The following is a 27,191-nucleotide window of genomic DNA, read 5'->3' as shown; positions in this document are numbered from 1 at the left end:
TCCCACGATTGTTAGATTGCACCATCACCAGAGCTGGTCTAGATCAATATAAACTGCCTCACAACCGAAAAAGGTTATCATAACATTGTACGGTGACGGAGTGCACGTAAGCTTACTTCAAAATTCCACTCTGCAACTCACGACCTGCTGCAACTCAAGTTAATCAGCATTGGAATTTCACAGTTAACTCACTACTGACTAACTCAGTGTTTGCAACGAACTATTAAATAGTAACCTTACACTTGCAGTTCAATAATGGCAGAAAGCAATCCTCTTGTAGCTCTCTTTGGAGACAAAGTTCAGAATAAAGCGAAGGCAGAAATCGACGTCTCATCACTGAGGAAAGAAGGGGGAGTAATCGGTATCTACTTTTCTGCGCATTGGTGTCCACCATGCAGAGGTTTCACACCAAAGCTGGCCAAATTCTATGAAGATTTCAAGCAAACCAGCAATGGTGACAAATTGGAAATGATCTTTGCAAGTTCAGACAGAGATCAGAGTTCATTCGATGAGTATTTCGCAGAGATGCCGTGGTTGGCATTGCCATATGACAAACGGGATATAAAGGTAAATATTGTGGGAATTTTTTATTGTGAATATTAAAATTATATAAATTGTTCTGTACTTTTATGCACACTTATAAAATTAATGACTATAATGATCAGGTCGTAATTAGGCATTGGCAATAATTATTCGGTTTTTGTTACTGCGCACTTCAGAAGTTCAATAACATGAAAAAGTCACAACTTACTCCTGTGTAAATTCACAAAAGCTGGTGTAAGTCAAGTAATTCGCAAAGTACGGTTCGCGTACATGGGATGTAGGTGGTGCGCAAAGCTGTTTGTAAGCTATTCAATCCATCTCTATCTGTAGTCCCACCATTACGAGCTGATCAGAGTATGTACACGATACCGGTATAAATGTAGGGCCTACATAGGCCTACAATACATACACATCAAAATTTTTTATTTTTTTTAAAGTGGGCAATGATGAAAAAAAAAAAAAATAAAAAACTGTCAGGAAGGGTTTCTTTATGAACATTTAAAGCTGAATAAGGGTCACATGGGATTTTTTTGAAAAAAAAGTTTGCCCAGTAGCGAGACGAAAAAAAAAATCACCCACCAATGAGACGAAAAAAAAAAAAGTCGCCTCACTGATGAGTGAAAAAAACAAAATTCCCCCACCCAACTCTGTATACTGTAGGTACCGGTATACACAAGAGCGGTTAAATTCATTCATTCATTCATTCAATTTATTCACACATGATTTCACATAAGGCCAAGTAAAAATAAAAATATGTTCTCGTCCGGGTTTTTAAAAATGAGGAGGATGAGGGGCTTTTTATTTTCTATTTTTTATTGGAAAACAACACTAAATACCTGTATTTGGCACCATATTTTGGGTATTCGACATACATATTGATATCTGAGAAAAAGGAGGAGGCCCTTGTTATTTTATTGTTTTGAGAGATTGGCCCCTCTAGTGATCACAAAACTCTTCTTAAATGATGTATTATGCATTTACAAAGCCGTAAAATAAGTTTCAACTTCTGAAACATCTTTTTCAACAAGTTATAACTGAAAGTTTACAAAATAAAAAGAAATTTGAAAAATCTTCAAAAAAGGAGGAGGGCGCGGACGAGAAACATGTATTTTTTTTACTCGGCCTAATAACAATAAATTCCAAAAACATTATTGCACCGCAAACTGGTGAGCTAGTGCACACTTCACTTTTAGGAGTGCTAGACCCCAGGTTATTCTTTTTTAATTATTAATTTAAAAATTGTGAACTAATTAGTAATAGAATTGTTATAGAAATTAGTATAGAAACTATGCAAACTGTTTGCAATTTTTTTTAAAATCATTTAAATAGAAGCAAAAATTTGCTACGGTAGCTTTTTATTTTCACTGAAAATTCCATATTTTATCATCTACATTCATTTGTATTGTTTACAAAGTTTAGTCACAATATTTTGCAGGAATACTTTCCCCCATCTGCAAACTAGAATTTCAGACTTCCGACTGATTTTGCTTGATCACATCACTAGGCATATCAAATCACAAAAACCTTCTACTGCAAATATAAATTGAATACCTGAGTGGAAGAAGGGCCCAACTCCATCAAAACTGTTTTTGAGATATTAGGAAAAAACTAAATATTTTGAAAAGTTTTATAGGCAGAAGGTTTTCCTCTTCAGGGGACCTTTAATACATGAATATACAATATTTCATATATTCAAAATTAAATATGATGTTTCCATGGCAACGGTACAGGTCTTAATCTGAACTGGAGTTGGGCCCTTCTTCCACTAATATACTGCAAGTGCCAGTTCCGTAAGCAGATGTGTTATAAATAGCTACAGAAATTTGGCAATTATCCATTAATTGCACAAGTAGAAGCATGTCAAGAAAGTTTATTGTAGTGAAAAGCAGATTTCATGGATGAACAAAATTCCTCTTTAACCCAATATTTGTGGAAAAAGGGCCCAACTCCACGGAGTTGGGCCTTTCTTCCATGAAAACCATGATTAAGTGTACTTGAAAGACTATTTGGAGAGTTGATTTTGGCTCATCTTTCACACACAAGGAAGAACAATCTGTTGGCAATAATATGCTGGGTCTAACTCATTTTTGTAAAAAATTGGAGTTGGGCCCTTCTTCCACTCAGGTATTCAATTGTGCTCTACAGTTTTTGGTAAATTTCAATAGAGCATGTCTGTATTTCCTTGTGCAATGACCCATTGATTAAATGCTATTCAGGATTTTATCACAGACAATATATGGGATTACTGTATGTATGTGCCTACATGTACTTCCTCATGGTCTAACCCTGGATTTCACACTGTAAAATACACGCACTCAAAAATTTTGGATTAACAAAATATCCTGTTTTACCAAATGAATATATCTGAACATCCTGGTGTTGCTGTAAAACTTGATTTTCTATGATTTGTAGTAATTAGGCACGGATTTGGCGCCCAAATAAATGCATCGATCCCACCATTCAAGATTTGGCACAACAAGAGAGATCGAAAGAGATGAGAAAAGTTGGTCATTGAAATAAATCATTGAAAACATTAAAAAAAAATTGACACCCCCCCCCCGGTTTTTGGGTTTTAGACAATGTTCCGTGCTGTATCAGTTGTATTGATTTAAAACCGATAAACCAGGGTATATCGAATATATATGCTTATTGTGTCTGTGATACAATGTAGCCAATAATAAAAAGTTTCACTCCGCAAAAGTTTCATCAGATTTCATTCGGATGACAGTATTCTTTACGCCGTAGCAGCCACCCTGATGTGATATCTTTTTAACAGCCTGTAACCAGGATTCAGACTTTGACCAAAAGAGGCTAAAGAACCTCTATTTTTCACCCGCTACGCTTGCAAATTTTGTGTCAAATAGGGAGATTATTTGGCGATTGGGGGGGGGGGGCATCCGCCCGGTTACGGGCCTGCTTGTTAAATACAATGTACATGGATTGATGTGTTGCACTAATGGTTTTTAATTGTTGGTTAGGCTCAGATCACTGATAGAGCCTTAATTAAGAATATACCAAATCTATAAAGTAAATATTTGTTTTGATATTATTATCTATTAGTAAAGTATTTATCATACACTGTACATGATTGATTGGACAAATTGTTTTGCATCATTCATGTGTTATTTAGGGAGTATATCCCTGTGCAATATTTATGTGTACCCCGAGGTGGTGACTTCTCAAAATGGTCTGCCAAAAATTACTTGCCCCCCCCCCCCCCCATTTTGACTTGCCAAATATCTTTGCCCCCCTTTTGGGGGCTATCATTTTCTTCGGAAGAGGGGTCCCAAATATACGGAGGGGGAGTCGTAAAACAAGATGACCACAGATAGTGTATTTGATTTCAATACAATTTTAGCCTGTTTAGGGGGTAAGGTGTATCGGTGGTGGTGGGGCATCATAAATATTTTGTTGCAATTTTATTTATGCCAACTTGTAAATTTGTAAAAATTCTTCAATTTTATTGATGATGCATCAGGTTGAACTATGATGAGAAAGTGCCTAAATGTGTGAGATTCGCTCTGAAAGTGTGAGATTTGACAAACCTGGTACAAATGAATAGATCCACATTGACCAAAGATGTTTTACTTTAGTAAAACCTAGATGAGCTTATCTGTATACCGCTGCACAGCAGTGAACGTAACCGTTCCGGCTGAAATCCAGAAATGACATCATTTGTTCTGGTGCTGCCCACTTCCGGTACGCGGAGAAGAACATGCCTTTTGCAAACAAAATGGCCGACAAGTTCCGGTCCCTTTCCAGCGCAAATACAGCTTATTTAGCCAATGTGAACATGGGGTCATCGCCAGAAATATTTTCCTATCATATTGGACTAACACGTCAGCTATATGGTATTTCACGATATAACAGTAATAAAAAGAAAACTGCAAACATTCGTTCGTCGGATGCTTGACGAAGTAACCAGCTCTAATGACGTCACTATGTAAACAACATAGAGGTATAAATAATTAATTAGGTAATACCAAATATGGAGGTATCCAAAAGTATGCTAATTAGAACAGGTTAGAAGGCACGACGAATCAAAATACGATCCTGGTATCCAATTCTATGCAAATGAGTTGAAGGAGGTTACGTGAACATGTCCACTAATGCGACTCTTGTGTATACCGACCTCTGTGACATTTGACCCATTGACATTGTAAATTTGTAGTATTTCTAGAAAATTAATTTATTTCATTATCTTGGTGTTTTTATTTACAGGAAAAACTGTCAAACAAATTCAAAGTTCAAGGGAATCCCACTTTGGTGTTTCTAGATAGTAACACAGGTGACCTGATTACAGCGAATGGCCGCAGTGTTGTTATGGAAGACCCAGAGGGCAAGGAGTTCCCATGGATACCAAAACCTTTCTATGGTAATTTTTTTCATACATTTTTGTATATAAAAATGTCAAATTATTAAAAACAATATTTTGAAACAGGAACAGGTTGATTGGTTCGTTGGTTGAGTGCATATTGCTTGATTGATTCATGATTGATTGGTTTTTGGAATCTAAAAAGTTATGGTCATAAAAAGTTGGGGTATTATGACCAGGCCTTTTAAAATTCAAGATGGCCATTATGGGCATGGCCTTGGTGCCCTCAATTTTAAAGCGTTCTTCAGTACAGATTGGGTTTTGTGTCCTTTGCTCATTGGCCCTGAAATGGCCGATGAAATTGGAATGCAATATAAAAAATAGTCAATGATCGTAGGTTTAGCATATTTAGGCGAGTCTGCACTTTAAATTTGTTAACAACACCTATGGTAAAGTTTGATTTAGACTTCACATCGCAGTGTGAAATTAATATTAATTAATATTTTAATTTCATTGCGCGATGCTGCGATGTTTTTTAAGCATGATTAAACTTGGTAAGGTGAATGTGTGTGTCCACGGTTGGATAGTAAAACCTAGCTATATGTTTTTCACTTCCTCATTTGCCGGTGGCTTCATGTACATAGTGTAAGTGTTTGTATCGGTGCGCACTTTAAAGTCAAGAAAAAATTGTCAAGTGTTTTACGGATGAGATTGATCAGCATTTCTTAGAGGCACTCTGCCTCTAATGTGTAAGATATGCTTACATAATCTGCTAGTGAGTGACCAGAGAATATTCAAATCTTGTAAGATGTGCATTAGTAGATAATATCATCATGTCAATATGTGTACAGTGACACCATTTATCTTTATTGTGAGTCAGCAAGATTTGTAGGGATTTAAAGATAACTAAAGTGATACTCACTTTTATGGAAATATGAAATTTTCTTTGTAAAGTTTTATTTTATTTAAAATTATAATTTTATTAATTTATTTAATTTTTTAATTTTTAATTTTTAATTTTTAATTTATTTTTTATCAATTTATTTTTTATTTATTTATTTATTTATTTTAATTTTTGAGCACATTTCAAATTTCGTTTCTTTTCAGTAGAATGTTTTGATGCAAGTGCATTATTTTACACAAAGTACATGTAGGAGCTTTTTTTCTTCCATTAATTCCAAAATAGTTTATTTTGTCCATACTCAAAAGTATGAAATTCTCAAGTTAATATTGCCTGGCCTTAGCAACTGACAATGCATCAGTAAACATAAGTCATTAGCATCATATTTATGATGAACCTTTAATTAGGATGCCTTGAAATAAACGAAATGAATTGGTCAAAATAATCAATTCCAATCACTTAGTTTGCCTGAAGCAAAAGCTCAAATTTTAAATGAAAAAATGTTGTATTTTCAGTTTTGATGAAAATTTTAGCCTGGCATTTCATCAGGTTGATTGGTGCATTTTCTGATTAAAATGAGATTTGAAATTAATTATATCTGAATATTTTTTGTACACTAGCTGTACAATAATCAGGGATGTAAATTTTCAAAAATTACTGGAATTCGGAAATTTGGCCAAAAAAAACAAAAAACGGAAATGTAAATTTTTGTGCATTTGCGGAATTGAATGATGATATTCGTCATAAAAACTGTTTTTTAGGAGGGGTGATACCCTGCCCCCCTCAAATGTTCAATACCGTACAACGCACGCAAGCCCTCGGCCACCTGTCCAAGGACCAGATGGATCTTCAGAAAATGGTTATGTTGCCCATTACATCCCTGAATAATACCGTAATTAAATTTGTACTACAATATCTTGCAATGAAGAGAGGTCAATTAAAAGCAATAATAGAGAGGTTGAGAGCCCATCAGGGACAAAAACAAACAAACAAACCACTTTGAGTCAATGCATGAAGTGCTCTAGAACTGTTATTTCATGCTGTTTACTAGCAATTTGGGTCAGTTCTATTTTTAAAATGTTGTATGATACAGTGCAAACAATTTGTTTACGTCCACATTTAGGCATGAAAATCATTGACGAAGTGGTGTGTGGCAATCTTAAATTGATTACATCACAGTGTAGACCAGGCTTCCTCAAATAGATTTGTTGAAGCGCCACATGAAATTTAAAAAAAACTGCAAAGCGCCACTCAATGGCTGCGAATTGGCTGGGGAGTCAGAGGGTGTAACCCCCTTTGAAGCTATCGATTTTTTAAATTTGAGGTGCAAATGAGCGTCATTTGGTGCAACATTTTGTACTATTTTAGCCTGTCTTTACAAGGATAACATGGGAATCGCATTGTTTATTTATTTTTTTATATATCTAAACGGCGCCGCGCGCCACTCGGAGAGCCACGGCGCGCCACATGTGGCGCGCGCGCCGCTATTTGCGGAGCCCTGGTGTAGACTAATTAAAGCTGTTGATTAATTCATTGCAGAAAGTGAAAGTTATGCAATAGACCTATACACATTCAATGAATGGTATGCTCATAATCACATTCCGTCAAATGACCCCATTAGTCATATTGTAGTCAGTTCGATTTTGGATATGATCCATATGACTTCTAAACAAATTTAATATTACCAAATTTTTAGTGCTGCAATGTGGCGATATTCGGAAAGTTAATTCTCTAAATGATTCTCCTCAATGATGTTCACTTACATGTTTGCAATAACTCTCTAGATCAGGCCTTCTCAACTGACGGCGGGCACGCCACTTGTGGCACTTGGAGTCAGTCAAAGCGGCGCTTGGTAAATTGACTAATTTTTTCACATAAACCTTGAACTAAAAATGGGTGAAAAATATCAAATTTTAGCCTTTAAAAACCCTACAATCCAGCTGGGAGCTTCACATGCTTTAGTCACAGACCCTAGAAAAAAGTGCTTTAGTCCTTTAACATGTTGGCACTTCATGTCATGATCACTGAAAATTTCCAGTTGACGCTTCAAATAAACTAGTTGAGAAGGCTTGTTCTAGATACCTCTTCTAAACATTCTCAGGGATTTTTTTTCCAAAAACTTAATGATGTTCAATGGCGATCACTCTCCTGGCAGCTCTCCTAAACATCACCAGGAGAGTGAATATGTAGCTCTGTTGCAATTTTCAATTCATACCACTTTCTCAGCAGAGTGATATGTAGCTCGCCTCTGCAATTTTAAAACCTTAATGATGTTCAATTGCAATCACTCTCCTGACAGCTCTCCTAAACATCCTCATCCTCATTACAATAAGATTATTGACAGGTTTTTAAACAAAAGTTGTATAATACTTGCATTATCGAAATTATTACAAATGCTAGCAGGAAGAAAGTCGTTCCCTGTAACCATAAGTTGAGTAAATTAGATTGAAATGAGTGAGAAATACTTATAAGAAGTACCAATTGTAAATTAATGTGTACATTCATATCAATTTGTCAATTGATACGAATGAATTATTATCTGTAGTTACCTGTACACCTGGTTGCACACATCCATGATTTCAAGGAGACAAGGATTCTGGTTAGTTGTTGCAATCTATTATCAATCAGTATTTCCTTGTCACTTCCTTTATCATGCTTTCAACCATAAAAGGATTGGTTTCAGCTCTGCTACTTTTTATTTTGCAGACTTTTGCCTTGAAACTTGATCTAAGTGTTTCTAAAAAATATTCTATTTAGCATGTTTATTGTATACCCTTTAGATTAGTCTAACCACCCTCTAATTTGCATAATTAATTAGCAGTTATGCAAGTAGCTCATTAATTATACAATATGCAAATTACATGTACATGTATAGGGCACCTAGACAATATAATACATTAGAATACAAACCTCAAAATAAGCAGATCTGGACCAGGAGCCACATATTTGGAAAAAGCAGCTCCTGGTCCTGAGATTATGTAGTAAACCAAGAGCCATTTTAAACCATTTTAAAGAGCTACATGTAAGAGTCATTTAAATTTAAATAGTACATTTAAATATAAAACCTGCTTTTACTACAGGCTCTATTTATAAAAAAAAAATGAGCCTGGTTCATATGATTTTGGTGTGGACCAGGAGCCAAAATGTTATGACCATTGGGTAAATGGCTCCTGGGTGCCTGGTAATTTTGAAGCTTGAATACATTAGAAACACTTCCAGAAAATGCCTCATATATATTCCATTTTGGTTGACAAAAACCACCGAGTCATGCTGCAAGTGTCAATTGTGCCACTACAATATCAATATAAAAATAATTTACAGAAGTGTGAATAAATAATAAGATACAACAAATTGAAATCAATAAAACGTGACATTTCAATATTTATTTTCTTATTGCAGAGGTATTTGCTGGGGACATAGAAAAGAAAGATGGTTCCAAAGTCCAAGCAGAAACGTTGAAAGGAAAGCCATTGGCACTCTACTTCTCAGCACATTGGGTAGGTATATTATGCAAAAAATTAAGCCGTATTGCATTCCAACATTTGCCTGTTGCGATACAATTTTCATAGAAAGAGTATTTTTCTCCATCAAACCTGACATTTTGGTATTACTAGAAGAAAGCTCATATTTTTCTCATCCCCCATAAAATTTGACACCCAAGATATGTTTCATTTAGAATTAGATGGTTAGAACAATGTGGTGTATTGTGGCAACCACTAACGAAATTATGTACTACATATATCCTCTACTGGACATCGCATTTTTTTCTTCTCATATCAAAACTGCTGAGAGCAATTACAACTCAAAATTTGGAAACATTTTAAAGGTAGGCCTTAATGTAAGATACAAAACAGAACTTGAAAAATTAGACCATGTCCTTTCCAAAGGGTATAGTAATTAGTATATGTGCGAGTAGCGCCGAGTACACTCCTAGGAGGTTTAATGCCCAACAATGGAAATAAGAAGAGAAGAAGTTCTATTTCATCAAATGTTTTTTGAAGGAAAGTCAATATTCTGGCCTGTTTCTTTTCTTTCAATTTCATTGATTTCTGGTCCCAAAAATATCAGCATTTTCATGATGTAGAAAACAGCCCAATACAAAAGAAATCGAATTTTCTCTTGAGTAATTGCAAAAAGTAATTTGAGTAATGACCGATTTTGCTACAGAAGGCAAGGAATAGCTTTGAGGTATGTACAAAAAAATAAAATACACTTTTGAAATTTATGACTGCAAGCATATTTCATCCCTTACAATGAGCTAACGTCAATTTGATTTTAGCCACATTTTATCCAAATTCAAATGTGTTAAAAATGTATCTTGTTTAAAACTAAATTGTTTTTTGTCTTAATCATATTTTAATACAATGATCTAAGATTAGTATCTAATGTTCTGCTTTCCAAAATATTGTAATCATGATTATTATTTAAATTATTTAGTTATTGTTGATAGAAGGACAAGATAATTATTATGTATTATAAATAATTGTGTGCCTAGGACACTACATTATACGTAAGAACAATAACCTTGAACTATCAAATCCATCTTCAGTGTACTGTAAAACACAATAATTTACAACTAGCTTTGCAAATTGCCGACAATTTAATTTAAAAGAACTCTGATTTTTCCAATATTTTAGTCAAATTCATTCTTTGAAGGGAAAACAAATATCTGTAAGCATGGAAATGCCATAGATCCATGCCACTTGCAAACTTTGTTAAATAAATATTCAGATATTGCACTCACAATTATCGCATTATACATATTATTTTGTGTGTGTAAGGTATCCAGGTAAATTAAAGGTGCCTGACCAGATTACCAGCCTCATCCCATTTTTCTCATCAAAACTGAGACTTTGGTATCAGAAGAAAGCTCATATTTTTCTCACTACCCCAGCAAAAGTTAACATTGGAGATATATTTAGTTTAGAATTGGTGAACAAAAACATGGAGAAGTATTATCCGAATCTCTTATCAAAACTGCTGTCCAGAGCAATACAACTCAAAATTTGGAAACAGATTGTTAAATGATAGAGTAATTATAGACCCTCCCCTCCCATCTCCTGTTCTAACATCTCCCCTCCCCTCTCCTCTCTTCTCCTCACCTCTCCTCTCCTCTGTTCCCCTCCCTCTTCCTCCCCCCTCCCCTCTCCCCTCCCCTCTCCTCTCCTCCTCCTCCTCCTCCTCCTCCTCCTCCTCCTCCTTCTCCTCCTCAATGTAAGATAGAAAACAGAATCTGACCATCCACCTTTAAACAGGTGCCTGTATAGTTTTTATACAGTACCTTGAGATGTGCAACTATTAGATTATTATGAGCATATTATCTATCTTGTCCGCTTCTCAATAAGATCTGTAGGGTGTTCTATCACCTGTCAGTGAGACTTACAACCTGTCTGAAATCGATAACACTTGAGGACTAAAGCTGTTTGTTAGCATGCTTATTGGTGTCACGTTAACCACACAAAATTGCAATTTGAGACTCGTTGCCATGGATTTCATTCAAGTGCATGCTTTATTAAAATGGACTGAATCATCGGCGTAATATAGAAAATGAAAGTGATGATGGGCATATTGAGGGAATATTTTGGGACAAAATGTAAGCGCTCAGAAGTTTTATTTTTAGAACTTCAGTAAAATATGATGAAATAATTTGTCAATATTTGAAAAATGCCTGTTTTAATGATCAATGTCATCTTGGTAAGGGGCTGTGCAATAATTATCAGGGGGTGGCATAAATGGCCTGCCAAGAATGTTTTCCCCCCTGCCTGCCAAATATACCTCCCCCTTCGCAGCCTGGCAAAAAATGTTGCCCCTTTGCACCTGTAAGTTTTGGGAGCGCAGTTTGCAAACCTTAAATGTATAGGCCTACAATGTATAATGTGAGTCTAGTGAGCAGGACATTTTGCATATATCATAACATTTCTGGACAATGTACTATTTCCTAGCCTTTTAGAGCATTTTATATAAAAGTTGCCCCATGAATGTGTGCCAAAACTCTCTTTGAGTCCCATTTTGATTTGCTAAAAATCTCCCTCCCCCCTTTTGACCTGCCAAAAATTCCTTGCCTCTTCCTTTTCCCCTACCAAAAATTACTCTTCCCCTATTTTTTTTTGGGGGGGGGGGTAATTTTTGTGCAGCTCCTTAAGATGTTTAGCTGCAGACAGATTTGATACTAAATGCAAATTTGCACACAGGTTTTGGAACTGGGCCCATCTTATAGAGGTGGTTTTCATTTCAAATGCACATATTCAGTGTTCCCTGTCCAGCGACATCTTACTACGTGATACAGATACATTCCCTATTATGGAGATGAGGCATTTCATATGGAGATCTAGGAATCTTGCAACAATTAACCCTAGCTTTGTAAAAGAATTGTAATGCTTGGAGACTTTGAAGGGCACTAAAGCTGTTTTAATTGTGTGGTGAATAAAGGCCATTCTCAGCCATTTCTAAATAAATTTTAGGTTGATGAAGTCAATAAATCCCTAGAAGCAGTATCATGCTCCAAACTGTAATACTGCTAGTTCCTGAAAGTAGAGGTACATTTACATTTATTATACAGTACAGTATTTGATGAGTTTATATTTAGCCTTGAGATGTGTGTTCTGAATATGTACAGTGCAATTGATAGAATTTTGATGTGCCAAATAGTCCCAACTGCTACAAAAACATGCTGATTCATTTCATGTCCGATGTGCATGATGAGGGGAAAAGAGCAGCCTATGTCCCAGATCGGCCGTTTTGTAATAAGTCTTGTCTAGTCTTTGTCAAAGACATAGATTTGCCTGTAGAGTTAGGTAGAGAAAATCTGTTCAGAGAAAATCTGTTGACACAGACGGACCCGGAACGAATGGATTGATGAAATTGTGTCAATTGATGTACTAAAAATAAACAGGAAAAGTGTGGCATAACATCGTGTAAGGTCATCAAATACTGATGTGTCCTGTAAGGCTCTTCACAATTGATTTTGAGTTTATTGTTTCCCTCCTGCATCCAAAATTGAGAATTGGCAAAATATTTAATTATTTGATTTTTATTTGTCATTTTTCAAATGATATTTTAATTACTTTGATCATCCTAACTATGATGTTGAACAAACAAAGAACACCTCTGGATTATTATCAACGCATAAAATCAACCACAACTGCAAAGTAATTAAATCAGCAGTGCCAAAATGACCACCAAGTGCCTCTTTTTAAATCTTAAACAGTAAACTAAGAATTTAATGTGAAGGGCCTAAAGTACAATATTTTTTTTCAATTTGAAAAGGACCATCATTTTTGTGCCATACTTCAATTTTTGCAAAATTAATAATGGCTAACTCCAGCGTGACAGACGGGACATTTAGATAGGCTCTTTTTTTTTTCAAATGAAAAAACAAAAAAATCTACAAGACATATCCCAAATTGTTATACTCCAAGTCAAAGAGAACATGTCATAATTTAATTTAAAACACACAAGATGAAACCAAGTGATTCAATGGCTGTATGGTTGCAAATTGAAATACAGCGTGACAGAAGGACGGAAAAAGCACCCAAAAAAAAAAAAAAAAAGTACATTCTTGCAAAACTCTATCTGTTCTCAAGTGAGATTTATTGAAAAATGCTGTCAAAATTAAACATTGGTACATAAACTCTCAGTAAACATCATACTCAAAAAATACAAAGCTGAGACTTTTATACCTGGGCTCGCCAAAGTTGTGACAGGCGGGGACGTGACAGGCGGGACCATTTTTGAACATTTTTACAGTGTTCTTTAGAGCAATGGTGAGTTGCTCAAATATACTTTGTGGGATTTATTTTCATACAGAAATTACAAACAACATCTAATCATGATAAAATATTACCTTAAACATCATTTGAGGCCTCTCATGCGAAGGGAGTCAACCTCAAACAGCCAGTACCCATAAAAATGATCAAATTTGAGTGTTTACAATGGTTTGACTGCCAGATGGAATTTTAATTGTCAAAATGAGCATTAAATCATTTTTTATTTGCCAAAATTTAGTGCAGAATATGAATCTGAAGTAAAAAACAAAAATTTCTGACTTGAAAATTTCCCCCCATTTGATTGTACATGGTAAGAATGCTAAAATGTGACAGACGGACACATTTTGAGATGGAATATCTTCTATACTAAATGTCAGTGAACAATTTTACTTTGTTTTTTATATGAGGCCTACTTGATATGAGATAGGAATTAAGTTTTGAACAAAAAATATATTAAAATATAGAAAATAAACAACTTTTTGATGTTTTTCTGTGACAGACGGGACATTTCAATACCCACATTTGAAGGCCGTAGTATACATTTATGATGTTACTGATGGGTTTAAATTTTGTTCTGGAATTGCAGTAGAGATATCAAAGCTGATATTAAACCACTAATACATATCTTTTGTGCATGTACACTGGGATCAGCAATACTCATAAGATCAGCAATTTCCTGCAAAATTAGGGATACACAAACCTGTTCCAGTTCCCACTACTTCAAATTGTCATAAAAATATATTAAATTGTGCAAGGCAAAAAACAAAAGTGGTTTCTGAAAGCTTTGTTAGTCTACTTTCCAGGAAACAATAACTTGGAAGCATTGAATGAACTTTTAAAATTTATGAAAATGTACCATTTCTGTGGAGTTAGCCTAATGTATTTGTGATCATGGAAATTTCACAAATACGGTAATTGTTGTTCTTACATTCAAGAACTTGAGCATTATACATGTACATGCAAACATAATGCTGTGCAGTATGTCCTGTCTATCCTTCCTTCCTTCCATTTTTCTTTCTCCTCTCTCTCCTCTCCTCTCCTCTCCTCTCCTCTCCTCTCTCTCCTCTCCTCTCTCCCTCCCTCCTCTCCCTCTCCCTCCCCTCCTCTCCTCTCCTCTCCTCCCTCCTCTCCTCCTCTCCTCTCCTCTCCTCTCCTCTCCTCTCCTCTCCTCTCCTCTCCTCTCCTCTCCTCTCCTCTCCTCTCCCCTCACCTCACCTCTTCCCTCCCATCTCCCCTCCCCTCCGTCTCCCCTCTCCTTCTCTGCTCTCGTCCTCTCCTGTCCTCTCCTCTGCTCTCCTCTCCTCTCCTCTGCTCTGCTCTGCTCTCCTCTCCTCTCCTCTCTCTCCTCTCCTCTCCTCTGCTCTCCTCTCCTCTCCTCCTCTCCTCTCCTCTCTCTCCTCTCCTCTCTCTCCTCTCCTCTCCTCTCCTCTCCTCTCCTCTCCCCTCACCTCACCTCTTCCCTCCCATCTCCCCTCCCCTCCGTCTCCCCTCTCCTTCTCTGCTCTCGTCCTCTCCTGTCCTCTCCTCTGCTCTCCTCTCCTCTCCTCTGCTCTGCTCTGCTCTCCTCTCCTCTCCTCTCTTCTCCTCTCCTCTCCTCTCCTCTCCTCTCCTCTCCTCCCTCTCCTCTCCTCTCCTCTCCTCTCCTCCCTCCCCCCTCATCTCATCTCATCTCTCCTCCTCTCTCCTCTCTCTCTCTCTCTCCTCCCCTATAAAAACTAATAGATGTTCAAAAATGTGACAATTTCTACTCTAGTATTGACAAAAAAATTGCCTGTCATTGGGCGTGTTGGCAACAACAGTAAAAGATGAAGTCTTGCGGAAAGACTACATGTACTTCTTATCAAGCCAACCCCATAATGCATGATTAGTCATTTTGATCACATTTACTGTCTATGTGACTGCACAGATGTAGCCTTCAATTAGGCCTACACGTAGATTGACTGTATGACACATATACACAATTTAAAGTACTCATACATTGTACATTAGGCCTAAATGAAGGTTTGCTTGCTCTATCAAGACTTTTAGAAGGAGGGTTGGTCAGTCAATTTCTTTAGAAGACATGTCACGGTTTATTTCTAGATTGTGAAATATTCTGAATATCTAAAAATGTGCATATTCATTAGTTGTAAACAGGTCACACACTGGGGAGGATTCATCATAAATGAAGGCATATGAGAGTTATCACTTATTTTTGATTGGTCAGGAAAGGGCAAACAAACCTCTATTATTTTTGACTTTAAACATCTTGATTTTATACTGCCTTATTTCACATCACACAGTATTAATACATGAGAGATTGTCACTTCAAAGGGAAATGTAGGATTTTTTTTTATTATCCATGCCATATTTTATGGATGAACTTTTAAAGACATTTTGTTTGTTAGTATCAAAATTTGATGCTTTGTGGCATGAATTTATGAGACAAAAAAAAACTTATTAAAGGGGCACTGCTGCTAGATTTATTTTAAGCGGTTGAATAACAGTCTTTCATGCCAATGCAGGGCTCATACTCTGGGACTGATTGCAATTTGTACCACTATTTTACAAAATAGTAGCTCTATAATAAAGATGATAAACTTGAACTATCCATTTTCCCAAACTTCAGAGAATGAACACTGATACAGTGAATTTACCACTACTAAATATACACTGTTATAGGTTAATAAAATGTGTATCACTTGTTGGGAGTGACATTGTACAAAATGATACTGAGATGATGATACATCTAATGCATGAGCCTCGCATTAGTTGGATACTTTATCACTGGTGTCTGTGTTCAGTAAGCCAAGCCCATGGACAGGTTTCACTAGGATCCACAACAAATGAACATGCTCTTCTATCAGGGCACAGTTCTTTAACCCAAATACATTTGTACATTCATTGAATGACCTTTGAAAATTTGGGTACAAAACCTCATACTTTGCAACTTGAAGTCACATTTTGCACTATGATTGTAATAGCATCAAGGGGACGGGCAAGGGGATGAGGCCGTTGTAGTCCATAGTGTTTGGCATAATGTATTAAATGAACGATAAATCACCAACATTTTTGTTTTTGTTTCTTTGTTTTAACAGTGTGGACCATGCCGAGGATTCACCCCAAGTCTTGTTAAGTTCTACAACAAGATGAAGGAGTCGGGCAAAGAGTTTGAGATGGTATTCGTGAGCAGTGATCGTGATGAGGAGTCATTTAAGGAGTATTATGGAGAGATGCCTTGGTTGACATTGCCATTTGGAGATGCAAGGAAAGCCAAACTGTCAAGTCTCTTTGAAATCTCAGGTATGTGTGCATGGGTGTTTTTGTTAGTTTGGCTGTGTATCGATGGGTGTTTATTGGGGTGTGTTTAACACTGTGGGTGGGTGTGTTGGGTGATTATGTGGGTGGGTGGGGTGGGTATGTGTTTGCTGGCGAATGTGGATGTTTTTATGAAACTGTACATTTCAGCCTTGGATGTTACTGCAACTGGGGACCATTTTAGTTGAGATGTGCAATTGATTGCAAACAGCCTGATAATGCTATTAGAGTGCATCACCTATTGTTAAAATAAAAAATTATATTCAAAAAATGTTTGATTAATTTGTGTAAAACAGGTCAACGCCCCCATGTAGGCGCAGAAAATCAGAAAAAACATGTCCACATTTTTATAGTTAAGATTGTTATTGTTAAAAATATGGTCCCTGTTTGCTGCAGAATTTTATGATCAGTAGACCATTGGTCAGTGTGGCATCTCAACAGAGCAAAGATACTCAAGGAGTGTCTATAATAGAGTGGTTTGTGGGTAGGGGTGTGTGTGTGGTGGAGACCGGTTAACCACAGATCTTAGAATGTAATAATTTGTTTTATTGCTATTTTATCATCAGGCATTCCCACTCTAGTTATTCTTGATGAGGAAGGCAAAATGATCACCGACAATGGCAGAGGAAAAGTCACCAAAGATCCAGAAGGAAAGGTTAGTTGTAAAATACACTATAAATCAATTGAACACATACAGCCTTTGGCTTGCAAAAATTGAAGCTATATGCAGGCATGATTGTTATGCACAGAATGGTTTTTGTCAGCTGAGTATTATAAACTTGCACGATAAAATCCATGATAGACTGCACATGTCTACAACATTCATCATTTCACCTGCTAGCTCTAAGGGGGGTGGTGGAGACCAGACAAAGGTGAAATGATATCATACCAGGATTGCTCAAGGTTAAGAATAAAATATTTATAGGTTAACCCTTGATGAGAACTACCTGCCTATTGGTCAAAAAGAAGTTTTCATTATCAATTAGACCAATCAGCAACATTGTAAGAATAATTTCACCACACAAAAAATTGGGGTGAATTATTTGCAAAGCTCCATTCTGATTGGTGATTAAAGTGAAGATATCACATAATTGACCAATCAGAGGCAGTGTTAGATCGGCAGGTACTGCTCAGGGGGTTAATAAATGCATATCACTTTGGGAGTGAAATTGTACAAAATAATGTGTGAGTACTGAGATGCTTATGCATCTAATGGATAAGACCTGCAAGATGGATGGGGGGGGTGGGTGGATTAGATGCATCCACATCTTCATACACGAGAAAAAAATCCCATGATTTTTGCTATTTTTATAACACAATTGTCACTAAAAATGTTGGAAAATACAAGTAAATATAATTGCATCAACCCGCAAGAAAATGAAATGCCTCCAAAAGCACTGCGTGTAGTACGCAGAGTGCGCGCCAGTGCATTATACAAAATTAATGGATGGTTCACATTTTTCTAACGTTTGCTCTGATTGGTTCTCGCTATCACATGGATATCTTTTTCAGAGACCACAGATGAAATATAATTCCAAGTCAGAGAATAGGGGATGCAGAGGATTTAGAGCACGGTTTCTCACAGATCAAAATAATGGAACAGGCCTCATTTCTCCCCCATCTCCCGGTTCAAAAGAATAAAACAGATCAAGTTTAACATCAGAATTTGAATGTTAGTAAATACAAAATAGTTGCCCATATTACATTTCATTAACAAGGGTATCTTTGATTTTGAAGAAATCCTTGTGTTAATTACAAGACAAAGTCCTACTTGAGGTGAACTAAAATGTGTTGTGCATAATTGAAAATTGTAAAATATAATAATGGGTGTTGTTATTCCTTTGATACAGGAGTTTCCATGGCACCCTAAGCCTCTTGAAGAATTGGACGATGGTAACGCATCAGTCATCAATGAGGAGCCATGCCTTGTGTATTTCACAGGTAAGTTGTGGTACAAAAGAATTGTCAATTTTTCATTAAAAATGTATGTTTTATATAATAGGGGATTAAGTTAACTCAATTTTCCACGAAAACAGACTAATGGCACAAACATCATGATCATCATTAACATGTGTTGTAACCTCTTTGTGTACAGATGGTGAAGACGCTGAAATGGAGAAAGCCAAGAAGGTGTTGGAACCAGTGGCTGAGGAATTCAAGAAGTCACCTGATGGCAGCAAACTCTTCTTCTTTGTTGCAGCAGCAGCAGGAGATGTAAGTATAATGAGTTCAGCAAAAAAAAAGCGTAGTGATTTATAGCGTACTACGCACAGGCAAAACGCCTAGACGTTGATCCTCAAACCTCAGCACATATTACAGTAGCCATTTTGACTTCCCCCAGTGATGCCAACAGCGCAGCTTAGCAGCCCAATGACCCTTGATAGAAGACCTCTTTACAGTCAGTTCCGATCAGGGTAGTGAGCCAAATTGTTGGCTACACTTGCCTGTCAGGTAAAAAAGCCCTGACCAGCTATCTACGGCGACCCCCTTCACCAGATCACCAAAGTTTTGTCACCGTTATCTCCTAGATTTCAGCTGTTAATGCCTAGATATGCTTGACATAAAAAACTATTTGTGAGGATCTGTTTATGGTTATTAAATTTGGTTTTGAGAATCAAGTGAATTTAACTGAGCCTCTGTCTATGAAGTTAAAAGTGTCTTATCATGATTTTACTATTGGTACTCACAGGGCCGAAATACTTGAAAAGTGAAATTGATCAATGCATATTCTAGAGTTTTCTAATTAAATCATTTCTGTTGCAGTCATGCATTGATTTAGAAACTTGTTTTGACTAAAGTTTATGATAATATCTAAAAATAACTTTCCTTGTAATTGACTAATCATCGTTTTCCATTAACTGCCATACTCCAGTATTATGAAACGTATGGTAAAATTCCAGAATATGTTACAAATCCAACTTTTGTAAAGTGAAAGTGATAATTATAGCAGGAACATATGGAAGTAATTGATTATCTACATACCTATGTGTTTATTCATTTACCTTCATATTTATTTGCATAAGTGTGATGTAATCAGCCCATCAGCCCACAAGCTGATTTTAATGCTGAAAAATGCACCATACTTTCATTTTCAATTTTTAAATAAACTAAAAACTAAGCTCATTAAAGCAATATTATTGACATTATTTTGCTGAGGACTGAGGAGGACACCCTCAATTATTTAAAGATTCTGATTTTTGCATCATTGTTGTACTACAATGATCTAACATATTACAAGGGAAAGAAGAAGCACAATTAAACATGAAATTACAAATGAAAACAAAAACATGCATAGGCACATGAACAGGCCTGGAAATAAGTCGGTCTGAACCATTTTATTTTATTTTTTTTTTTTTTTTTTTTTTTTTTTTTTTTTTTTTTTTTTTTTTTTTTTTTTTTTTTTTTATTTTTTTTTTTTATTTTTATTTTTATTTTTATTTTTTTTTTGCTGCCTTTTTCATGACTTTAGGAAAAACAATATCTAGAAACACATAGGCAAAATTCAAGATGGCCGCCTTCATGATCGCGATCATCGTGATCACCTAAACAGAAAACAAGGCAAAATACTGCCAAAATTATGAGCCCTGAACGCAAATATCAAGGAAAATTGGCTAAATATTAGGTAAAAGATAAGATTTGGCACTGCATTTTGTTGAAAATACATTGGAAATGGCCAATTATTTTGAGTGGAAATGAGCTTGCCTGACGAAGTTCTACTGGGCCATTTCTTGTGCACTGAACTTGTCAAAATGGAGCAATAATGGTCATATATACCGGGCGCAAAATTCAGATTTTCTCTGGCGCCTGGGCGTGTAATTCTGGTTGGATCCAGGCGTCAAAACTCGGTAACCGTAGGGTAAAAATCGCTCGGCGCCTGCTTGTTTCCAGGCTTGCACATGAACCAGAGAAAAAACTCCGGACATACCTGCCTGTGTAGGGACTTAAACCCCAGACTTTGTTCTAACATACCCTGCAAAAATATAGGCTTTATGTGCTGTATTTGTGACAAAATCTGATTTAGATGTTTAATTCCTTAACAAAGTTGTGTACATAATGTTCATAATGTTCATAACACTGTACCGACGTGGCATAAGGGATATTCACAACACATCAAGCCAATTGACCTCAGTCATGACCGACAAACTTATACACACTTTGGTAATATAGATGCTGGAATCTTCAATCAAATAACATTTTTCTTTGTTTTACAACATTTGTTCAGTGACATATCTAACAGTGAAAACTAAACATTTTGTGGTGGAAAATCTTTGAAGTTACTTTTGATTTTACTAAACTGTATCATTAAATATCAATTGTTTCCTAATTGAAAGTTCATTGTATGCTACTGGATGTATTGTATGGTTGACATCATTCATTGCAAGGGTGCTCCATACCATATGCTTTGAACAGTCCTAAATAGGCATGTCTTATGACACTGTATATTTATATCAATACACACATTCCTAATTTGCTGCTATACATGTATGTATACCCTTCTTGTCATTGTCTATGCAAGGAATATATTCAATTTGACACAAACAAAGGCAAAAATTGCCTAGGGTTCACAAGAAATTGCTGCTGGTTCTTAGCAAAAGCCTGTGAACCAGGGCAATTGTTTACCAAAAAATTGTTTTACCAAAAATTGCTCATGGTCCTTGGTCCCTTATTTTATTTTGACCCTTGCCTAATATTACCGTACTGACTCGAGTGTAGTCAACCATGAATTGATCCTAGCATTTAGTTCTTGGTCCAGTCCAGGGACACTCTCCAAAACCGGGAATTTTTTTTTTTTTTACAATTTCTAAAATTTGGGGGTGGGACTTTACTCAAAGGTGAAACTATACTCGTGTCAGTACGGTATTAATATTATTATTAATCTCTAGTAGCACAGCACAACAGAACTATTACCCCAGTAGGATGACTGTTTAATTGTGGATGTACTGAGACCTTCAGTCTGTGAAAACACCTGTAAAAAAATACAGGTTTTTCAATATTTGAGGGGAACAAATTATAGGATCTTCATTCTTGATGTGAATAAATACAACTTGTTGAAAATTACCCTGCTTCAAGTATAGATCAATTTGTATATGTGACCAGATCTGGACCAATCAGGCTAAAATCATCAATAATGAAACTGACAAAAAGGCAAAAAGTGAGGAGAAAATACAATAGAAAACATAAAGCAAATGGACATATAAAATTGTATGTCATTTTCCAAACATTTCCAATTTTGGTCTGAGTGGATCATATTGAGTCACATACGACTATGGTGCATATTGCACAAAAGGTGGTTATACCTCTAGTGCAATAACAAAAGCAGTTTGTGAATCTGTATTTATTCAGCCATGCATGATATCAACGTTTGCCAAATTCCTAGTATTTATGCTTTGATCTTTACTTTCAATTTGCCTCAAATGCATGATAACAGGTAACAGTTGCTCTGTGTAGAGCCCTATTTGGCTCAATTAAAATGCTCAAACTTGGCTGAAAGGCCTATGAGCATACTGAAGTATTTAGAAAGAAAATAGAATAACATTCTTATATAACTATGAGGCATACCTCTACCAGTGCAATAACAAAAGCAGTTTGCGTATCTGTATTTTATTCAGCCATGCATGATATCAACGTTTGCCAAATTCCTAGTATTTATGCTTTAAAAATGCTCAAACGTGGCTGAAAGGCCTTTCCTGTTCTTTATCTTCAGTTGCATTTCTTTCTTTTCATTCCATATATGTGACATGATCTGATCCATGGGGGCCAAAGGTGGCAAATTTGAAACTGAGATAACAGTAAAAATATGTAAAAAAACAATAAAATACATACGAAAATAGACATCAAAAAACTTCATAAATTTAGAACCAAGTATGCTAGACCTTTGATGTTTTCAGTTTTAAAATGATAGCCTATTGTATGTGTAATGTAATAATTACAGTAACTCAATTTTCAAAAATGCCTCCTTTGGCCCCCATGGACCAGATTGTGTTACATATTATAAGCTAGCATGCTTAGGCTAAAAAAATGTTATGTTTCAAAGCCCACACGCATGTTCGTTTTTCTTAGCGTGTCCATGTCAGCTAAAACAGCAAATTCATTTTTTGTTTCTTTTTGTTCTCTAGTTTTTTGCCATAAAATTAAAATCATGAAATTCTGTGACTAAGTTGGAAGAAAAGTTACTGGATTTGATACTCGCATTTGTTTAGGTATAACAGTTGATATTTGTACTTCAATTGTGTAAATCAACCACAATTTTATTTAGTATACTTTTGAACACTTTCCGGATTCGTTTTTGAAACTGTTATGGGCTTTGAGACATAGCATTATTTTTTTTTTTTAGCCTTATAAGCTTTTCTAGCCTGGCCACTTTGCTGTCAGAAACCAAGTGTTTCTCTGCAAGGAGCAACTGTTTAACGAACAAACACACAAACATTTTCAGACAACCATTAACAGAATTTTCCTTTTGTTGTCATTGCAGGATGAGCTTCCAGATAACCTGCTTCAATTCCTGAAAATCGACGAAGATGCCTTACCCGTGTTGGCGCTCGTCAACATACCGAGCCAGAAGAAACATGTTGTGGATAAGAAAGACGTCACTGCCGAGGTCATTAAAGATGTGATAGCTAAATTCCTGTCGGAAACATTAGAATTCAAAAATCTGCGTTAATTTACCAAATATTAAATAGTGCTTATATAGATAGCCTAGCTAGTGGGGCCAGATTCATCCCTTTTTGGTGTAAATGGAAGTAAAAACACCCAACTTTGCTTTCTCATGTTCATATTGAATGCAATACAACTTTAATATGGGAATCCTTCACACAGCAATCATGAACATTGAGTCTCACATACCGTACTCCGATACTTTGTCATATAAATTATAGACAAAAAAAAAAAAAGGAAAGGAATCTGGTCCTAGCCAAATAATATTATAGATTAATTGAGTATACCTAATTAGTGGTGTAGGTATGTGTAATATGTATATTTGAAGGAGAGGCTGTAGTGTTATTTTAATTAATTGTATTTGAATTGCAGTTGACACCTCACAAGAATTTTGTACACTATTTTTATTATGACATTTAAGTACACAAAACCAATTTTTTTCTGCATTTCACATTCCCAATTTAGCAGCTAGTTTCAGATTTTTTTTCTAAATGTGATACCGATAAGTTCATTTTGGACCAAATCATGGTGGAATATGGGTGTAGGATAATTGGGACAGCGATTTTAATGTACTAATGCAGCTCCAAAGAGATTTGCCAAACAATAATTGTATTTTATTCCTGCTGTAAAAGTAGAAATTTTTGCGCTAAATTTTTTTGGTACTTTTTCGCGTTTTAAGCTGCTACCATAAAAATGACAATGATTGAATATATTCCTTGTGTGTATAAGTCAACGTAAGGAAATCTAGGATCGTGATTTTAAAGGGGAACTGTTCATAATTGATAAAGCGGAAAAAAAGTATTGCACAAAATTTTCCATTTTTATAGTAATTGTTACAGTAAAGGGATTATCAGTGATGTATTTTTGGAACAAGCATAGATGTGCTACTGAAGCGAACAAACGGCAAACATAAACAATCTGATGAAGACAAGATCGGACATCAATATGAAGATAGAATAAAAGAAGTCTGTACTTTTGATATGCGAGAGTGAGGTTGTCGAATTTGGAAACCTTGGCTAACCCATTGATGCTAACAGTCTACGCCTATGATAGCAATTTGCACATATGTAGAGCGATTTATTTGCATGTTTTATGAAATAGACATGAGATATTAATGATTAAATCGGTCTATTCTTTGCTTCACCTCAAGTAGTGACATACATGCATATGTTGCTGATGGCGTAGACCGTACATGCACACATACAAGGGCAGTTTGGCGGCACGCTTGAGGCACAAGCGCGAAAGAGCATTGACTTCGCTACCAAACATGAAGCGAACCAATGTATTATATGGTGTGATGGTGCAGTTGGATCAAATATATTGTACAGATCTCAGAGAATCCCTTTAACTGTCAGGCTGGAATATTGTAATCAAAAATTTATCAAATGTTGGGCTATTCTAGTTGAAATTCTTACACCCCCTATACACTGCCTATAGAAGGCATGACCTTAATCATTCAGGTAACCCCATTTGAAATTCACACTCCCTGTGTGAGAGATTAAGGTCATGTCTTCCTTAGGGGGTGTATTGGTTTCAACTGGAATAGCACAATTTAACACAGGTCTCTTACCACTTTTTTGGTTATTTATTTTATACATGTACTTGTCTGTTTATTATGACATATTATTTATTGGTTTGTGTGACTGGAATATATGTGTAAGCCTTAAACATATTTATCCATAAATGCTAATGCCTAGCAATTGTGATTTTAAAATCGTTACTGTATAAAGATAGAGTCAGTCCAGTGTACTGATTTTTAACATTGGGTTGCAGGGTAAAATATGTGATACATCTTCCATTTGTATCATTTGTATACATGTATAGATTTATTAGATACCAGGAAAGTTCTGATAGATTTTCAGTGTAGTCAAGAGAAGATTAAGAAAAAATTTATGATTCTTAATTCTAAAAGCTGCAAAAAACTTTGTTTATGGGTGGACAAACTTGCCAAGTAGGGTTTGGATGGTCAGGATTCTTTTTCTTTTCTTTTTTGAAGAGGCTATAAGTGACCCTAAAAAATCCCTGACTGCTTGAAAAGTCTTGAAAAATCTGGGAATATTTTGCAAAGATATTTTGAAAATTGTCCACATTTTTGTGAAAATCAATCCACCGGACCACAAAATGGTTCTTTTCAATGTTTGAAACACTTTTTAATTTCACACATCTAAAACAAATATCTAAAACACAAAATCTGGGTCAGTTGGGCCTGTACATTTTTTTGTTGTTGTATAAGCTGAATTTACACTTGGTCACTAGAGGGAGCTTTTTTGCCATTTGGACGGTGATTGGGCAATAATCAGTTGCTTGTTACTCATGAGCGAGTGTAAATGGGCTAATCCATTCAAAATCCACACCACCCCTGTGGAAGATTTTGGAAACATCTTCAACAAGGGGAGCATGAATTTCAAATAGAATGAGCACATTAGGTAGCTTCATTTGAAATTCATACACCCTCTGAGAAAGATTCAACCTGAATCTTCCCCTGAGGGAGGGTGAGTTTCAAATGGAGCTGCCTAATGTGTTCATTCTATTTGAAATTCATACTCCCCCTGTGGAAGATATTTCCAAAATCTTCCACAGGGGGAGTGTGGATTTGAAATGGATTAGCCCAATTCCACTTTGATTGTCAGAAAGGAGAAGGTGATTTGAAACATATGTTGCCATATTTTGTAAGTAGTAAGCGATTTCTATCATGAAATTTATAATTGAACAGGACATGTATGTCATACATGTACATTGTATAGAACATTGCTTTTAAACTTGATGTATGTTTTAAGCTGTAACCACTTCATGAGTCACAATTATTTCTTGGCATATTTAAATATTGTACTATGTTCAGTTTATAAATGGCAAAAAATGTTTAGTTCAGATTGATATAGAATGGCATGCACGCATTCGGGCTCTGCACCTACGTTAGTTGCGCTTGCATGTGCGACTGGTGTGCGCTTATATGAATTTACGCAAGTGTAAGTTGGGACTTCATTGATGTGCGCTGTAACAAAACTGAATATTTTTTGCCGTTTATAACCCGAACAAAGTATAATTTAAGTATCAAAATGTAAAAATAATGACAATCATGCCGAGATCATACCATAGAACATGCTGGGCTCTGATTGGTTGAAACTACACTTGTGCAACTCATTATTGTACTATTGCAATTGAAATCCATACACCCCCAATGGAAAATATAACCTAGTAATCTCCCATACAGGGAGTGTAGATTTCAAATGGAATCGCCCATTCAGGTAACCTGATTTGAAATTCACACTCCCTGTGTTGAAGATTAAGGTCATGTCTCCCATAGGCTGTGTATGGATGTCAACTGGAATAGCCCATTGTTCCACCTATGTATGACGAATCAGAATTTTGACTCATATTTGGCAAATGTTTTGAAATACACCCATGATGACATATTCAATTTGTTTGTATGTAAAACAGCATTGAGCAATAAATGTTGAATGAATAATGGAAAGTCATTTGATTTATAGTGCATGATTGTTTATGATAGTATCATACCATTTCTGAGAGTTCTTACACAATTTTTGGGCAATATGCTGCATGTACTGCATAAATACAGAAGTTAAGTCCTGCACTTTTATTTTAAGCAGATATTTTATAATTCAAATTCAAAAGCACAAATTTTACAATTTAAAGCACAATTTAAAGCACAAATTTTTATGAAAAGGTGCAATTTTTTATGGAAAACAAAACATTC

At 35.8% G+C, this 27,191-nt stretch overlaps 1 protein-coding gene across 1 annotated transcript; it reads left to right on the top strand.

Moving 5' to 3' along the window:
• Positions 1–26,948, top strand: LOC140135525 (nucleoredoxin-like). Its single transcript, XM_072157064.1, has 8 exons — positions 1–567; positions 4,765–4,918; positions 9,159–9,256; positions 16,603–16,807; positions 17,389–17,477; positions 18,673–18,763; positions 18,918–19,036; positions 23,295–26,948. Exons 1-8 carry the CDS (start codon positions 256–258, stop codon positions 23,481–23,483), a joined length of 1,257 nt encoding a protein of 418 aa, XP_072013165.1. The 5' UTR covers positions 1–255; the 3' UTR covers positions 23,484–26,948.
• Positions 26,949–27,191: the final 243 nt, after the last annotated feature.

Source organism: Amphiura filiformis, chromosome 16 (assembly GCF_039555335.1).
Source record: "Amphiura filiformis chromosome 16, Afil_fr2py, whole genome shotgun sequence".
Classification (NCBI taxonomy): Eukaryota; Metazoa; Echinodermata; class Ophiuroidea; order Amphilepidida; family Amphiuridae; genus Amphiura; species Amphiura filiformis.
Note: the sequence above shows the minus strand (reverse complement) of the source record. Positions and strands in the feature narration are given on the sequence as shown.

What these genes read in the sequence shown, in the direction of transcription:
- LOC140135525 (XM_072157064.1), top strand. Translation starts at nt 256, where the DNA reads ATGGCAGAAAGCAATCCTCTTGTAGCTCTCTTTGGAGACAAAGTTCAG. An exon ending in AAGTCTCTTTGAAATCTCAG is followed by an intron (nt 16,808 to 17,388) that starts GTATGTGTGCAT and finishes TTTTATCATCAG; the next exon opens with GCATTCCCACTCTAGTTATT. An exon ending in CCAAAGATCCAGAAGGAAAG is followed by an intron (nt 17,478 to 18,672) that starts GTTAGTTGTAAA and finishes CCTTTGATACAG; the next exon opens with GAGTTTCCATGGCACCCTAA.